This window comes from Pyrgilauda ruficollis, unplaced genomic scaffold (assembly GCF_017590135.1).
Source record: "Pyrgilauda ruficollis isolate IOZ18807 unplaced genomic scaffold, ASM1759013v1 scaffold100, whole genome shotgun sequence".
NCBI lineage: Eukaryota > Metazoa > Chordata > Aves > Passeriformes > Passeridae > Pyrgilauda > Pyrgilauda ruficollis.
The window spans coordinates 1516241-1533825 of record NW_024508102.1 but is presented as its reverse complement, the minus strand read 5'-3'; the positions used below and the strand labels follow the sequence as shown (position 1 = coordinate 1533825).

The 17585-nt window shown below is 52.3% G+C and overlaps 1 protein-coding gene across 4 annotated transcripts; it reads left to right on the top strand.

Moving 5' to 3' along the window:
- The first annotated feature begins 456 nt into the window (after nucleotides 1–456).
- On the top strand, nucleotides 457–17206 carry PPARD (peroxisome proliferator activated receptor delta). Of its 4 annotated transcripts, none has more exons than XM_041466702.1 (8): nucleotides 457–561; nucleotides 2246–2334; nucleotides 11848–12076; nucleotides 12219–12370; nucleotides 13043–13181; nucleotides 13723–13925; nucleotides 14243–14696; nucleotides 15081–17206. In XM_041466702.1, the coding sequence occupies exons 3-8, from the start codon at nucleotides 11947–11949 to the stop codon at nucleotides 15326–15328; spliced, it is 1326 nt and encodes a 441-aa protein (XP_041322636.1). In that variant the 5' UTR covers nucleotides 457–561; nucleotides 2246–2334; nucleotides 11848–11946; the 3' UTR covers nucleotides 15329–17206. The 4 variants fall into 4 exon arrangements, with proteins under 4 accessions (XP_041322636.1, XP_041322663.1, XP_041322655.1 ...); XM_041466729.1 differs by having other exon boundaries at nucleotides 459–561; nucleotides 14246–14696; XM_041466721.1 differs by lacking the exons at nucleotides 457–561; nucleotides 2246–2334 and adding an exon at nucleotides 3172–3306.
- The last annotated feature ends 379 nt before the right edge of the window (nucleotides 17207–17585 follow it).

The window sequence follows — 17585 nt, the reverse complement described above, 5'->3', positions numbered from 1 at the left end:
CGGTGCGTGGCCCACACGGGAGGAGGGCTTAGGGGAACAGTGTGGCTGTCTTCTGTGCCGGGCTGGGGTGCTGGAGGGCACCAGGCTCTGCAGGAGTTTGGGGCTGGAAGGAGGAGGAGGAGGAGGGTCAGGGTGGACCTTGAGCAGAGCATCTGGTGAGGGGCTGCTCCAGGAGGAAGGGTATGAGAGTCCTTTCTCATCCCTCATACATGCCCATTCCACTCCCCCCTGCCTTGGGATCCCAGATGAAGGATGGGCGAGGGAAGGAATCAGACATGCTGTAGGATCTGGACAATGCCCCTGCAGAGGGGTCTGAGCAGTGGCTGCCCCATGAATCAGTCCCAGGGCTGGTTGCAGTGTTGGTCTCTAAAGCACTGACCTGGGGGTTGAGGCAGCCCATGTCCCATTTCTTGTTTCTGCTCTCCTCCTGCCCTCTCCATGCAAATTCCTCATTGCCTCCAGCAGAGTATCCTCTTCTGTACAAACACGCTCCTGGGTGAGGTGGGAGTTTTCCTGATGACTTGCCGTGTGTCAGCCAGGGACAGCAGAGGAAGCATCCAGGTGGGATGTGCTGGCAGGTTCCCTCCATGCCCTGCTGAGCTGGTGCAAGTGTTGCCTTGTGTGTGGTGTGATGGGCATGTCCTGGCATTTAGCTGTGAGTGGGACAAGGTGAGCCAGGCATTTAGTTTTAATTCTCAGATCTCTGGCAGCAGCAGCAGCAGCAGAGCACTCTGGTCTGCAATGAGAGAGAGCTGAGGGTGTGATTTGTGCACTCCCTGCATGTGATTCAGCCCTCGTTGACAGTGTCAAGGCTAATGCTGTGTTACTGAATCGGGATGAGCTTTATTGCTGGTGGAGGTGGAGAAAGCCACCTCCTGATGTGCCAGTGGGGCTGGAATGACTTTAGTGTTGTTCTTTGTCCAAGAGATTAAAGAGAAACTTTGTCAGGACTGTTCAGAAAAACTGTCTTCCATATTGTGGGAGAAGGGATGAGAAACCCACTGTGCTGTGAAAGTGAAGCTCCTGAGGGCAATTCTGTGGCCCCACTGAGGCAGAGGCTGGTGCTGGATCCACACTTGTCAGAGCTCTGGGCTGTCCTCAGCCCCCACCTCGAAACAAGGGCAATCACTGCCTTCAAGAGGATGTGGCTTTGACATCACTGATTGGGAAATCCTGATGTGATTGGTGCTCCAGTGCAAGGGACTCGGGTTATATTTTCGGATCTCACACTTCTACCCTCCTCTGGGAGTGTCTTGATCCTGTAGGGAACACCCTCCACACTCAGCTTTTGAGGTAGGGGGTTCATGTTAATGTTCATGTCCCCTGGGCAGCTGCAGCTGCCACTGCCATGTCAGACCTGGAAGGATGTGCTGCACCGGGGGCTCACTCTCAGCACAGCACTCGCAGGTTGCTGCCTGGCCTGGAAGGGGCTGGTGATGCTGGTTTGTTTCTGGTCTGTTTCTGGTCTGTTTCTGGTCCTCAGCTGCCTCACAAGTTGTCCCATGTCAAGGGCAGCAATACAAACCGGGCTTTTCATGGGAGTGGGAGGAGCAGCTAAGCCTGGCTAATGTCAAGGAGGGTATGTGGGTGCAAATAGCATCATGTTCACAGCATCTTTGTTTAATGTTTTAGTCCAGTTAGTCTGCATAACTGTCTAAAAATAGGACATATTTCCTCTAAGTCCTCTAGTTCAAAGCCTCATAAGCCATTTTTTTTCCCAGCATAAGTCTCTTCCTTCTCTTTTGAGTCTGAAATTCATACAAGGCAAAGTTATCAGGAAAACCAAGAAGAGTGAATGAACTCTGTTGAATCCTTAAGTTTCAGCCACCCAAGAGGAAGTTCATTAAAGTTGCAGGAACTTTCTGGCAGCCTCTTAAAGGTGGATTAAGCAAGCTGGGTAAACAAGCAGCCTTGTGGCCACCATAGACCTTTTCCTAGCATCAACTCTGTGCATTGTCATAAGAGCTCAGAGTCATCAGCCTCTGGCTGCAGGTGACTTGAGGCAAAGGTGACATCCATGGTGAGGGGATGGGGCTGTCACTGCTGGGACACCCCAGGGTTTGCTCTGCCCCCTGATCTTGGGACAGATGCTGTGGAGTCACCCTGGCCCAGGGTTTCAGCGCGCAAAAGAGGGAGTGTGTGTTTAAATTTCAGAGCTGCTGCTGGACCCAGCCCAGTGCTCCCAGCAGCATAAATATCTGGCCTTCAGCACAGCCGTGGAAACTCGCTGTGTGTCCTCCTGCAGATTGCTCCAGCTCTTGGCTGTCGGTGCTGACATGGTGACCGAGCGGTGGCTTTCGGCGGCAGGCGGACAGGGACAGCTGCTCCGCAGAGGTAACCCTTCCCCTTCCCCTGGGCCACCGACCCAGGCACTTAGCAGTGCTTCTAAAAACTTGGGGTAGGGAAGAGCAGCTTGCTTCCAGCAAGTTTGCCTTGGTCCATGTGCTTAAACTTGCTTAAATTTAATTTTAAATTTAAAATCGGTGCCTTATTTTTGTTCGGTTTCTGAATATGATCTTATGGATTACTTCAGGAATACACTGTGAGGACCATGGTCTAATCCTGTTCTCAGATGCTGGCTCTTGCTGTCAAAGCTAGTGACATAACATTTCATTATTTCACTGATGTTTAGGACTGAAATTGGCTCTTGTAGATGAGGGAGGGCACATGAGATCCGGGGCTGCACGTGGGTCACCAATCACCCAACAGTCCCACACACAACCCAGCAGTGGTGTCGGACAAAGCTGAGCAGGTCATGGCAGAGGCAGGACAGGGGTTTAGAGGAGGTGGTCAGCAGGGTCACGGGTGGGCACTGTCCTGCCCGCAGACCACTGAAGTGATTCCTGGAATCAGCGGTGCTGTGGCTGTCTGCATGTGGCTGTGGGTGTGTGTTTGCCTCAACACAGTGCTGAGGTGTTGAGCTGTTGTGGGTTCTGTGTCAGATTGGTGCAATGGTTACGCCATCTCTGTTCTGGTATTCAAGACACAGACTTCCAAGGATCTTCACAGCATGTGGAGAGGATTTTATAATGAGCCCCACGAGGCTTTGCTGATCAGAAGAGCATTGTTGTACAGAATTGCTTTCTGGTGTTGATGGGCTCAGTCTTTCTTGCGTGAAGCCTGTTGAAAAATATGTATTTTTGTACAGTACATCTTGTTGCCCTTTGGGGAGTATTTCGTCTGTGGCTATTGAATTATGGACTGGAAATCTGCAAATGTTCTTGGAGACTGAAAGACTGGCACAACAAGAGACTCTTGGGCTCCTCTGAACAACAGAACCTGACGTACAAATGATGTTTTAATTGGGTGAGATGATGTTACAGTGCTTATGCCTGAAAGGTTATTTGCTGTCAGAGCCCAGCCTGGCTTGCCCTGACAATGACATTTTACATGTCAGGGGTTTTGTGGTTTGTACTGACTCTTTTGCTTAGAGCAGGAACAATCTGATAACCACAGATTCATCGGGCTGCATTGCTGCTTCTCATCAGGTGCTGCCGAGTAATCTCTGCTTTTTCCAGAAGTCTCTCTGTTCAGGGATGCACTGCTGCAGTAATTTTGGAGACTCTGGGAAAGTCTGGATAAGCAGAAGTGATTTCCATAGTGAGGACAAGTAAGATTTTTCTGTAGAACTAGTTTTATTTTTTTGTTAATTACTCTGAAATGTGCTTGCCTTGGCAGAATGCCTGGGAAATTGCTTTCCCAAAGCAGGGTTTGGAGTGGAACGATTGATGCCAGTATGAATCCTTTTGGTCAAGGAGATTGTGAAGTGCATCTTCCCCAAAATGCATGTTTTGGGATGATGTTCACTGGAGCCTTGCTTGACTACAGGAAGGGTTCAGAGCAGAACTGACTCAAGATGTGTCTTAGTTTCATTATGACTTCTTGAAATGCTTTTAATATTCACTGTTTCAGTCATAGTGTCTGGAAAATGTCTGTGTTCTCCAAGGCTTAGCCAAGAGCTTGTGAACATCTGGGATCGTTTTGGTCAGGTCTATTTGGCTTTGCAAAGGGCTCTGAAATGCATGTGTATGTTGGGGTGCTTTCCTGGGGACCTCACAGACAGGCTCTGCTCGAAGTTTTGAGTTCTGGGGAGTCTGTGGTTTGCAGGGGAATCCTGACCATGGAGGAGGAAGTGGCAGGATGAAAGCACAAGCCAGAAACACAAGTGTTCATTCTGGTGCTGGGTTGAGCCAGAACCCACCTCTGGGGCTGGGCCATAGCCACAGCCTGGTGACCCCCATGTTATCCAAAGCTGTTGCCATCAGGCTGCATTTCCTGATTTGCCCTGGTGTGGGAACTGGAACTTGAAACAGCAAAAACCAGAACATGCATGTTCAACCCTTAACAGATATGTGGGTTGGAGAGAGGGAATGGTTTTGGTGATTTGAAAGGGCAGATGAGCTGATAGGGAAGCATTTCTTTGATGGGCTGTTAAGACAGACTTTACTGCGAAACACATGCCTATCTCATTAGGACAGGCTTTGTCAGGCCTTTCCTGGCAGGGGTTGTGTGAGATGGCTTCAAAATAAGCAATGCTTTGTGCAGTCATCTTGTTGATGGGAACCCAAGCTCAAATCCCTGTCCTTCCTGACTTGTTACAAGTGTTTTTCAGTGGAACTCTTGATTTCATCATAATGCAATCTGGGATATTTCTGAAAATGTCCAAATCAGCTTTTCACCTTCAAGTTGTTTATATGGGTTCTGCTAGAGATGTTGACTCTTGAAAGCTGTTTACCCCACGAGGGCTGATGGTCAGAGACCCACATCTCTGAAAATATCCGTGGGTTCTCATGTCCACGGGGTAGAACTTGTGTTGTTAGGGACATGGGGATCTCTGGAGAAGGGTTGTTGGTGAGCATGAACTTGAGGAGCCTGCTGAGCTGCCAGCAGCTGGCTGTGTCAGGAGGCAGTAGCTGTTGGCTGGCTGTGAGCTCTGTGGCTCACCCCGTACCCCAAGACGGTGCCAAAGGCATGAGGATGTTATGAAAGGTGCGAATGCTTTGCTTGAGCGTTTTGTTTTCTGGGGGCTGAGGCAGAAATCCAAATGGTCAGAGCACACTGTGAGTCTTGGCAGGATCACACTGACACGGTGGCTGCTCCTTTCCCTGCTGAAAAGGCAGGGGAATCTCTGTTGTCCAGGCAGCTATTGCTATGTGAATGTGGCCAAAAATAGCAAGGAAACAGCATTCCCATCTAGTTCCCTGAGAGGGTGTTGTACTAGTTTGTGTAGAAAAATGATTCTGGTGTTCTCAGGAGCTTTTCTTCCGGGGATGTGTGCAGTCAGACTGGGATCCCTGTTTTCCTGCTCCTGAAGGTGCTGAAGGGGAGCTGCAGCAGACACAGCAATCTGCTCCATCCGTCTCGCTGCGCATGTTCCTGGCCCTGCTGAATCATCAGAACTTGTGCCTGGGCACAATTGCTCTCTGTCAGCTGCACCCTGGGATCAGAGCGGCGTGGCTGGTGCCCAGGATATTTTGCTAAAGTTTACAAAACCAAGTAGCACTTTTCTGGGAGTCCAAGTGTAAACATAACAAAACTTAAAGGCTGATGGATTTATTTTTTTTCATGGTTAGTCCATGGGATCTAAAATCTGTTGCTGCAAAGAGGAGGAGGCTTGCTGTTGGTTTTGTGGGCATTTTTCTGCATCTGGGAGCACTGGCAATGTAGCACTAAAACCTAGGGGCCTGCTGGATGTTTGGCTCCAGACAGAAGGCTGCATGCATGTGTGTGACCCTGAGTGACTCATCAGCCCACTGCTGCTTTTCTGCCCCAGTTGCTTTTCTGGGGAGCTGATTGCCCCTTCCAAAGCATGGGTGGCACTTGCTGGTGTCCCAGTGACCCTGAGACTTTGGGAAAATCTAAGCTGGGTGCTGGTGTGCACAGCACTGCCAAACTTGGCCCCACTGCTCCCGTTCACAGCCACAGCTTGTTCCACTCGCCACCTTCCTGGAGTTCCATTTCAGTGCTGCTCTGAGTCTGCAGCATCCTGTGCCCACTGTTTGCCTTGGGAAGTGATGTTGCTGTTTCTGTGAGCTCCTCCCTCAGCAGCCCTGTTCTATAATTACTGATGTTCCTGAAACCAGATCCTTCCACGTGTCCTGCTCAGGTTCAGGAGGACAAGGGGTCCCTGAGCAAACTGACTGCCTTGGGGTACAGCCAAGAGGACTTCAGCAGTTTGAGAACGTGTCATCTTACAGTGGTTCATTGAATTCTGAGCCTCCAACCTCCTCACCTTTGGGATGCTAAAAGAAAGGGGAATACATCCCAGACAGCTTCTCTGGTGTGTGAGTGCCAGGTTTGCAGCGTGATCCCAAAGCATTGCCACAGTTTCACAGCCACCTCTGCTGTGCCCTGGGCTGTGGGGGGATGATCCTCTCTCCTTGCCAGACTTAATGATCTTCTCAAATAGCAGCACCTCTGTGCCATTTCAAGTACTGAGAAGCCCCAGTGGTGTCACCTTTCCAGTACCTGCTTGTTTCCTGGCTGCTGTCCTTGTTCCTATGGGTCAGACCCACGTGCCCCTCCTGGCCATAGATACTTTGGGCTGTCCTGAGTTGACCACTAAACAGAAATACCAGTCAGCAGTTGGCAGAATGAGATGTGCCAGTTTACTTCCTGAAAGTCGTCCTGGAAATGCCTTGTACAGGAATGTACAACAGGAGAAGATGGTCACAAGCAGTGCAGGGAGCTGACCTGGGGCTGGGCAGGCCAGACCTGCGAGTGTGACTGCAAACAGGTGTCAAAATCTGTAATGCAGGAATAAACAATGACACTTGGCACTGATCTATTGCTCTGCACTTCCAAAACATGCCGTCTCCATGAGCTAATGCAGCCAGGGAATGATCAGGAAGGAAGCACTGTAAAAATCCTGGGTTTGTTTCTTTGTGGTGGGTTTTGGTTGTGGTTGGGTGGGGTTTTTTTTATGATCAAGGAAATGGAGGTAGGGGACCTGACCAGATTTGCTGAAAGTCATGGAGCAGCACTTCAGTTAAGAGCTAAGAACTGCACAGCTCTTCCCTGCCTGTCAGCCATGGAGCCTGATGAGGGCAGGGAGTCCCTCTGCTGGGAAACTGTTGAGGGATGATTTGTCTGTCTTCCCATATCTGCCATCTGAAGATTTTGGAGCACATCTCATGCATGCTTGCTGCTGGAACCAGGGATGGCTGCAACTCCTGAAGAAGAGCAGCCTGGCAGACCCTGCTTTGTGCATGGCTGAGAGTTCAGTGCCCAAAGATTGCTGTTTTTCTGTGTCTGCAATACCTCTTACAGTCTGAACAAAGCCAGCAGCAAGTTCCTTTTGGAGCAAAATGTCATGACCTGGTTTTGGGGACAGCATCAATCATGGTACAAAAAGAGAAGAATCCAGCAAGTTTCGTAACCTTTTTAATGAGCTGGGGTTCTTTCCCCCCCTCAGTGCCCAGGAACTGGGTGAGTTAAAACATGCAATAGATGTGTGATTCATTTTGGCAAGGCAGCTGAGGGAATCTCCTGCACCCTGTGTCACAAGTCCTGGAGTAATTAGCAGCAGCTAATGGTCATGGCAGTTCTGGCAGCACCCCTCTGCTTAATGAGCCCAGCTCACTCCTGGGGAAGCACAGGGGGTCCACACTGAGCAGCCTTGGAGAGAGAATCACAGGACTGGGCTCTGGGGCATGGTACAGCATCTAAGCAGATGCTTCAAGGGGAAGAATCTGTCCCAGAATGTCTGTGCTGGTCACTGCTGTGTGGGAGGGCTCTTCCTTGCTAGCTGTAGTAGTTTATTTTTGTGTGTAGCCTGCCTTGAGGCCAAGACTTTGAGTAAGGAAGGAAACACTCAGCTACTAAGTGCTGCTGAGATCTCATTGGCTAATATGAGGGTATGCTGATCTTCCAGGAGCAAACATAAACATGTTTTCAGTGTTTGTCTTGCCTGTTTTGTACTCTCAGTTACCTTTCCTGTATTGCAGCATCTGCTTAGCTCTTATTTGGCTTTATTAGTAGTAGCTGACGTGTAGGAGGAGGAACAGAAACTGGTACTTGATCAGCAGATCTTGGAAGCAGTGACACAACCTGAGGAAGTCTGCAAAAGGTGGTTAACCAGCAGCAATCACATCTCCTTTATGGATTCAGGTCAGTTTTTGACTGTGGATTCAAAATGTGCTGCACATCACAGTGCTGAGTTCTCATCTCACCCCTTCTGTTTCTTTTGGCTGTGAATTTGGTGAACTTTCTTGCCCAGAGGAATAAACACAAGCGAGGAGCACTCCCATGATATATTGGTTTCCTTTTGCCATTCTTTATGACCTCTTTTATAGTACAGTTGTATTGAACAACTGCTTTGAGCAGATCAACTCTGTGATTGACTCGTGGGAGGTTTGGACCTTTCTTTGGTGCTTTGCTTTGTCTGGAAACTCTGAGCTTGGCTCCAGGGTCTATGTGCTAATCACCAGGATTGGCTGCCAGGGGAACTGCCAGGCCACAGGGGCACAAGCTGTTGGTTGATGATCTGGAGGCTTGGATCTTGGTCAGCTCTGGAGAAGAACTACCTTCTTGCAGGGAATCCACACTGAACATTTATCTCCTTTTAACTTTTATTCCTGTTTTTTTCCCTCTCCTGGTTGTGCCACGTCTCTCTCCCTGCTCCCACTGATGGGTTTAGCTTGGCATAGATGCCAGCTTCTAGGAAAGACAAACCTGTTGCCCAAGCTGTTTGCAGCTAGCAGGCATCAGCCCAAGCCCAGAGCCAGCAAACAAACCCTCCCTGCACCAGCTGCAGAGGAACTGCTGGCTCAGCCAGAGTTACCAAAGCTCCTTGGAACAGGCATTGAGGCGAGGGCACAGCAAGTCATGAGATGCTTGTGCTCTTGCTCATTCCCATCCTGTGGGAAGAGGAAAGGACACAGCTTTGCTAGGTTCTCTGGATATGCTTAGGAAGAAATTCACAGTCTCCATCCTCGTTTCCATCAGTGTCCTGTGACAACTGGCAAATGGAAAAAGGGGTGGGTGTCTATGGCAGGCAGGAATCTCTACCCATCTTCCTGCAGCTGGAAAGTCTCCATCCTCGTTTCCATCAGTGTCCTGTGACAGCTGGCAAATGGAAAAAGGGGTTGGGTGTCTATGGCAGGCAGGAATCCCTACCCATCTTCCTGCAGCTGGAAGCTTGTGTGCTGTGCTCTGGCACGGGACTCAGCCAAGAGGAGGAGACCAAGTTATCCCTTCTCCTGCTCTGGTAACTTGGCCACTGGATGTGGAGGCACCAAATGGCTGGAGAGGTCCTGGGGTGGAGATGGACCCTTTGGCTGTCCTTTGTCATCCCAGTGCTGTCCCACAAGGATTCTGGGCTGCGGTGCTGGCAGGGCAGGTCCCTCCTTGTGCTCAGACAGAGAGAGTTTGGACAAACTTCTGGAGAGCAGAAGGGGCTGCAGCCTCCTGTGTGAGATCAATCCTTTTTTCCAGTCCTCTCCCTCTATCCCAGTTGTTTAGAAAATGGGAAGGGCTAAGGGAGAGGCAGGTGTGCAAAGAGCTCCCACTGCTCCCCTCTGCCCAGGCCCCTGAACTCTTGGCCTGCAAGGAGATGTACAAACAATACATTCACAGACTTCTGGTAAAAGCTTTTCTCTCTCTGGCTCTCCAGCCACTCTCAAAGGGTGGGATTCATATCCATATCCTTTTCTTTTCTTTCTTAACTCCTGTGTGCACGAGGCCTGTGGAACTATCTGTCTATGTCTCATCCTCTGCTTTCCCCCTCCTCGCACCCATCCAAGACTGACTCCAAGCCCAGTTTTGGAGTTGCTTTTTTGGGTTTTGGGGAGCAAACTGCGTGCCAAAAACTCACTGCCACCCTGGGAGCACATGGCCGTGAGTAGGGCCAGAACATGGAGGACAGCACGTCAGGGATGTGCCCACATTATTCCATTGTGTCCCATGAGACGTGGGGCAAAGCAGAGAGCTCTGTCTGCAGTGGGTTTAAAGCAAGGGGCTTGTGCTGGATGCCAGGGACAAGGGGAATCTAATGAGCTGCTCATTAAGCTGCTGCAGGATGGATTTTCCACTGTAGACAAGCTTCTCCTGCCACAAGCTTCCCCTACTAACTGCTCTTCCAGGCAAAAGTGTTTCCCTGATGTTTGTGTGATCATTTATATATAACCCTGAAAACAGTGAAGTTCATTACCCTCCATCTCCAATGAATAAGTTTTCCTGCCTGTCTGCCATGTCCCACTGCGTGGGATGTGTGAGCAGAGGCCAAGGATAACACATCCCTTCAATGGTCCCTCAGTGCTCGTGTGGAGGCACGGGAAGGGAGCAGCCCCTGCCTGCTCCTGCTGCCAAGGAGCACAGGGCAGTGTGCTGTCACTAATGTACCTCACCTGGAAACAAAGCCACCTGTGCTGCAGTCTGAATTCCCAGTGTGGAGGGAAAAAATAAAACCCCCTCAGCCACAGGAGACCCAGGCTCTGGTACAGAACCAGCTCCAGGGTTGACTTGTGTCCTTTGTGATATGTTTGTGTTCACCCTCCCACCTGCAGGTTTTGTTCTCTCCCTGAGCTGTTTCCTTGCTCTTTCAGGGAGCTCTGACCTTGATGTCTTTCCAGCAATCCAAGGAGCTGGCTGCAGCTCAAGTTCAAAGTGCCAGGTGTGAGGGTCTGCTGTGGGAGGGCAAACAAATGCAGGGAGTCCTGGGTCACTGCTGCCCTTGCCCAGCAACCCCATCCCAGAGCTTGGGGTTGCCCTTAAACAAGGCCCCTGCAGTATCCTGCATTAGTTTAATTTGGGTCTGCAAATTGAGGCTCTCTTGGTTGAACCTGGATTTCAGTGTCTTTCCTGATGGGTATTTCTCCACTTAAAAATAACTCTCTTAGGGAAGTGGATGGAACTTTACATAAGATGGGCTTGAGGTATTAATTATTCAAGGAAGAGTCGGTTTAGGAATCAAGATCCAGCATGGTTGGGAGGGAGGTGGGAATTGCTCTGCCATAGCCACGGTACCGATGCTGCATCGTTTGGATGGCTGGAGCTTTTTGTGGGCTCTTTGGGATGGAGGAAGGCAAACGAGAGGAAGTGTGTGGGGGAGGATGGGGCCGTTCCTCCCACAGGAAACCCGGGATTAAGACACTGGTTGGATTGTGTGGCTGTTGGGATTGCACTGCTGGACCCCGTGGCTGAGCACGGCCCGGCAGCTGCGCAGAGCAACAGCAACACGTTCAGCCCTGCTCTTGGCAGAGGAGCCAAGTGAAAACAAACACAAAGGCTGCCACTGGCAGCACTCTGACGGGAAGGAGTGTGAGTGCAGGGCTGACAGGAAGCCATCAGTCTTGCAGATGGCTTGCATGGGCCAGGGACTTTCAGCCACTGCCTGCTGCTGCACTGAGCCCTGCTCCCCCAGTATCTTCCACCCACAGGCATAGTGTGCCCTGATCAGCTGATGCTCCCAGTCCAGGCTCTGCCATGGCTGGGCAGGGACAGAGGGTGAAGCCAGCCCTACTTTGATCCTTCTGGAGGTGTTGGCTCTATCAGACCCTGGCCCTGGCTGCTGCCTTCACATCCCAGGTCACTGGCGGCTCTGGGGGACATTGCCTGGGGCAGCATTTCTGCTATGGGACTTGTAAGCTGGGAACCCGAGATCCCTGGGTGGCATCTGGGCTGGTTTGTGGTCTCCTGGGCTTTAAAAACAATTCTGTGAGCTTTTGCTTCCTTGAGTCCTACAGAATGTTTATTCCACAGTGCAAAGGGATCTTTAAACGGGCCCTGCTCTGCATGTCTCACTGGCTGAGGAGCAAGCACAGAGCAGGACTGGTGTGGTTGGTGACACTGCCCTGCTGCTGAGCTGCTCTGTGCAGGCACTCAGTGGCCTCTCTCCATGTCCTGCAGGCTAGCAGGAACAGCCTGGTGGGGTCCATCTTGGATAGACGCGGATGATGCCAGAGCTATGACAGGGATTGCAGTCTTGGCACTGAGGGGTGATCAATTATGGAACAACTACAGGAGGAAGTACCTGAGGTCAAGGAAGAGGAAGAGGAAGAGGCAGTGATGGTGGCAAGTGGAGCCTCAGACCCAACTGGAGGACCAGACAGCTCGCTGCCTTCAAGCAGCTACACAGGTGAGTGGAGCCACAGGAGCTCATCCAGGTGCCCACAGCCCCCAGGCAGCATGCTCAGCTGCAAGGGCAAAGGATCTGTCCCTGAATGGAGCTGGGCCTGTGGCTGTGACATGGAAGGATATGTCCCTGTGTGTGTTTGCAGACCTGTCACAGAGCTCCTCTCCCTCGCTGTCGGACCAGCTGCAGATGGGCTGCGAGGAGGCGGCGCTGGGAGCGCTGAACGTGGAGTGCAGGGTCTGTGGAGACAAAGCCTCGGGCTTCCACTACGGCGTGCACGCCTGCGAGGGCTGCAAGGTGAGTCCCAGGGACAGCTGGGTCCAGCAGCACCAGGCAGGGCTTAGATTCCTGCATCTGGGCTGCCTCCTCACACAAGATTTGCAGCAAAACAGGGATTTGAGATGGATTGTAAAAACCACAACCTGTCTAGAATGGGGCAAGTATAGGCAGGCAGCAAATGCTGTCCTGAGAAGAGGGCTGAGACCTGTGTGGCCCAAACCTTGCCTTTGTTGTGTAAGGCAAATCCATCTGTCCCCATAGGGACCCTGAGTTTGCTTTGAAAAATAGTTTTTGTGCTGCAGATCAGCAGTGAGCTGTGCATTTAGCTTCCTGGGATCACTGTCTGCAGCTTGGATGTTCCTCTGGAATTCTTTCCCCTGCAGCAGATCCAGCAGGGTTGCATTAGCAGCCCAGGTCCTGCCAGACATTCCTGCAGGCTGGGGTTGGCCCATGGCTGGTTCCTCCATCCCTCTCTATGGGCTGCTGGCACAGTCACAGCACCAACCATGAGGTGCTCTCACACCTCTTCCTCTGCAGCTCCTTTCTGCTACCACATAACCTTTCCTTGGGATAGACACTCTGCTTGCATCAGAGAGACCCAGGGCTCCCCCTCCTGAACCTCCCTGCAGCTCCTGGGGATACAAACCAGCCTGGTCCCAAGCTCCATGTCCCCCTGCTCCCTGCCTGCAGGGTTTCTTCCGCCGGACGATCCGCATGAAGCTGGAGTACGAGAAGTGTGAGAGGAGCTGCAAGATTCAGAAGAAGAACAGAAACAAGTGCCAGTACTGCCGCTTCCAGAAATGCCTCTCGCTGGGCATGTCACACAATGGTGAGTGTCACTGCTGCCCACAGGGCCTGGCCACCTGGTGACACAGGGCCAGCTGCCCTCCTGTGAAGGGTGCCCATGGCCTGCTGTGCTTTAGCCCATGGCTCTGCTTGCTCGGGGATCACTCAAATCCAGTGCTTCAAGCATTTCACTCCTCTTCCCCTTTTTCTGTATGAGAAGGGGCTGTTCATTCCCACGATGCAGTGCAGCTGCTGGCACATGGCTGTCCCTTATGGACTGGCCCTGAGGGAACTGGACACACAAATTGTTCTTCTGTGCTGGGCCTTTTACACTTCAGGTGTAAGAATCTCAGACCCAGACAAGCAAATGTGTTTGTGTGGGAAGCAGGGTTTGAGCAAGAGCCAGAGGAATGGGATGGGAGTCTGGTGCTGGAGGAACTGCAGCCTGGAGAAGCATTGTGTTGTGCAGCTGCAGGTGTTCTCCAGCAGACCTGTCTGTCTGCAGTGGCAGAACAAACTGCTGCCTCTCTGGATGCATCTCCTGGGGTCCCCCTGCTGTCCTGACCCCCAGTTTTGCCCCCCAGCCATCCGCTTTGGGCGCATGCCAGAGGCAGAGAAGAGGAAGCTGGTGGCAGGGCTGACAGCGAGCGAGATCGGCTGCCAGAACCCACAGGTGGCTGACCTGAAAGCTTTCTCCAAGCACATCTACAACGCCTACCTGAAGAATTTCAACATGACCAAAAAGAAGGCAAGAGGTATCCTGACCGGCAAGGCCAGCAGCACCCCAGTAAGTTCCCTCCCAGGGCAGGTGGGGTTGGCTGTGGCCAGCACAGGGGGACTGTTCTCTGGGAGATGCTGCTGTAACTGTTCCACATGCACCATTCTCACCTGCAGCCAGGTGGGCTTTGCATGTCCTGCCCCTTGCTGGGAAAAATCCCATTGCTCTGCACACTTGTGCTGTGGTGGGTGGGTGCAGATTAGCTGGGCACTGTCAGCCCCAGAGGCAGGGCACAGGAGAGGGACACGCAGACAAGCACGACTGTCCTGAGCAGAGCTGGCACCTCGAGTCCCCGCAGCACACTCCTAACTTGCTTCTTGTTCAAGCAGCCTTTTGTGATCCATGACATGGACACCTTGTGGCAGGCAGAGAAGGGGCTGGTGTGGAAGCAGCTGGTGAATGGCATCCCCCCCTACAAGGAGATCGGGGTGCACGTCTTCTACCGCTGCCAGTGCACCACGGTGGAGACCGTGCGGGAGCTCACCGAGTTCGCCAAGAGCATCCCCAGCTTCATCGGCCTCTACCTGAACGACCAAGTGACTCTGCTCAAGTACGGGGTGCACGAGGCCATCTTTGCCATGCTGGCCTCCATCATGAACAAGGACGGGCTGCTGGTGGCCAACGGGAACGGCTTTGTGACCCGCGAGTTCCTGCGCAGCCTGCGCAAGCCCTTCAATGAGATCATGGAGCCCAAATTTGAGTTTGCTGTGAAGTTCAACGCGCTGGAGCTGGATGACAGTGACCTGTCCCTGTTTGTGGCTGCCATCATCCTGTGTGGAGGTGAGTGGGTGCCCTCGGCCGTGCCAGGGTCAGGAAGAGGTGGTTCAGAGGGGGCTAGGGGAGCTGAGCTGCAGCTGGGCTTGAGGTCAGCCAGGGATGTCTCAGGGGCATGAGAGAAGAACTGAACACTTCTAAAACCAAAGCTTTGCTGTGGAGGTGATGCCTGGCAAGCGTGGACCAACAGCAAGGAATGTAGAAGTGGCATCTCCTTCTCTTGTGCTGCTGTGGGATACGTTGTCCAAGGGCACACTTCTCCCCTTTCTAGCTGATGAGGTTGAAGTGATGGTGGGTGGGTTACAGTCCCTGGCTCCCTTTCCCCAGGAGCAGTGTGTACTTTGGAGGGCTGCACCATGACCCTGCAGCTCCCGTGCTTCCTCTCCACAGACCGCCCTGGCCTGATGAACGTGAAGCAGGTGGAGGAGATCCAAGACAACATCCTGCGAGCGCTGGAGTTCCACCTGCAGTCCAACCACCCGGATGCCCAGTACCTCTTCCCCAAGCTGCTGCAGAAGATGGCTGACCTGCGACAGCTGGTGACAGAGCACGCCCAGCTGGTGCAGAAGATCAAGAAGACAGAGACAGAGACATCTCTGCACCCACTTCTGCAGGAGATCTACAAGGACATGTACTAAGGACCTGTTATTTATGAGAATGAAGCCATGGATTCCCACCAAGACTCTTTGTACAGAAACAAAGAAAACCCTTCCCAGTGTCTTCCATTTCTCCTACTGGAAACTCTTTTCTGTGTGACCCTGATGTACGGTACATAGGGCAGGATGCCATCAGGATTTGCAGGTGCCTCCTGCTTGGCCAGGGCTTCCATTAACACACACTAACAAATCTGCAAAGCTGCTGTTCCCCTTCCTGTGGCCCAGCTCTGGCTGCCCAGTTTACATGGCTCAGGCAGCGAGGTCACTGTGACACCTCAGGTCCCCAGGGTGGGGAGCCCTGGTCCTTAGGAGGGCCAAGGGGGTGCAGGGCCAGCAGGGCTGACAGCAGCACTCACAGAGTGTCTGTATTCTCTTGTTTGTTTGCACTCCAAGGATGTGGTCCTGAGCCATGAAGTCTGGGACAGTGTGATGAAAGGACGTTTCTCTCTTTCCCAAAGAAAAGCTCTGGAGTATTTGAACATGGGTAGGGCTGTCCCAGGGGAGACCCTCAGCTGCAGCCCCCCCATGCTCTGCATGTGTGAACTCTGCCTTCCTGGGTGCTGGGTGGGAGCCTTTGCTCCTGGCACCCTCATTCCATAGGGAATGTGTCCCTTGGCACCTCAGTAGGAGAGAGGCTGGGATGGGAAAGTAGGAGAGAAAGGATTTGACTCCTTAAAATTCACCTTCAGAGCAGAGGCACAGAATCCATGGCTTCCACAGGCTGCTCTGCACAGCTCTGAGTTACAAAAAAGGTGTGTGGAGCATCAGAGGCCTTGAGCTGGTTAGGGTTTGGTGTCCTGCCTCAGTTTGGTGTCCCCTCTGTGAAAGGGACCTGGATTGTCACATGCTGCCTGCTCAGAGCAGGAGCACGAGGATCTGTCAGTGCATTGGTTGCAGAGAGCTTTGCAGCTGTAAATGCCAAGGATTTATAAACAGGGAGGGGGGTGGTGGGGATGCTCACAATGAGCAGGAGCCTCCCAGTGAGCGTGGCTGTGTCAGGGAAGCTGCCAGTCCCCCTCTGCCACGGCTCCCAAGAGTGGGAGCAGCTCCAGGCTTGGAGGTCTGCCTGATCCCAGCACCATTCTGGGACTTTACCTCACAGTTTCTCACAGCTGTAGTGAAACACCACGGTGCTGCCTGGGCCAGGCCAGGCCCCTGGTGTGGGGGCTGTGTCCCTTGGGCTTTGGGCAGGGGGAGGATGCACCTGGGAAGGGCTCAGTTTCCCTTTCAGGATAATGGTGTCTCACCTAAAAAGTGACACTTCCCTGTCTGCAGTCCCCTGTGTCCTGAGCAGCCTTATTAAAATACTGATATTCCCTAGGAGGGGTTGTGGGAGCAAATTATTCGGTTTTATTTTACTTTCTTCCTCTTCAGGGTAGCAGATTTCCCTGGTGCAATAATTCCTTTAAAACCCAAAGGGGAAGAGCACTGGGCTTTCCCTCCCCATCACAGGGCTGGCCGGTCCCAAACCTCCCCCTTCTGCCACACTCCTCAGTTCGCCGTGCCTCAGTTTCCCTGCCCAGCCCTCCCCTCCCTACCTCGCAGGGGTGTTGGGAATTACCGTTCCTGAAGCACTTTGAAGCCCTCTGGGGGAAGGCACTGGAGACGTGCATGTGCTGGTCGGAGCCCGGGGATTTGTCCTTCCCAAAATCCCGGTGGTGTCCCCACCTCGGTGGCAATGCAGGACTCGTGCCCATCACCTGGGAAACTTTTTGCTCTTCCTTCCTCGACAGTATAACAACCCTCAAACTGAAATGTATATTTTTGCTAGAAGTACAAACTTCCAAGTGTTTTTAATAATATAAATAGTGTCCACAAACTGACTTGACTTTAAATAAATCTGAACTAAATATTTAAGAACCTTTTAGCGTCCCGCATGTCTTTGTGGGCTTCCTCTCAGCACCTGGGGGCAGCTGTCCGTGGGAGAATTTCCAGCAGAGGCCATGGGATTTGCTGTGGTTTCCAGGGATTTGCTGTGATTCAGGGGCTCTAATTCCCGGATCTCGTACCTGCTGCGCTTTTCTTGCCTGCAAACCTAAAGCAGCAGAAAGAGCCACTCCTGAGCAGGATCCCAGCCTCGGCTGGAGGCTTCCTGCCCCAGATATTGCGGGTGGAGCTGCAAATGAGCTGAAAACACCTCGAGCAGGGGAACAATGTGCTCCAGGACAGTCATGTGCTGGCGGCTGGGCTGTCCTTGGCTGCGGTAAAACACCTGAGAGTTTGCAAGGAGGAACTGGAG

Excerpts from the sequence above, each read along its gene's own strand:
- PPARD (XM_041466702.1), top strand. The coding sequence starts at position 11,947 with ATGGAACAACTACAGGAGGAAGTACCTGAGGTCAAGGAAGAGGAAGAG. Across the intron at positions 12,371-13,042 it reads ACGCCTGCGAGGGCTGCAAG|GGTTTCTTCCGCCGGACGAT; the intron begins GTGAGTCCCAGG and ends CCCTGCCTGCAG. Across the intron at positions 13,182-13,722 it reads GCTGGGCATGTCACACAATG|CCATCCGCTTTGGGCGCATG; the intron begins GTGAGTGTCACT and ends TTTGCCCCCCAG.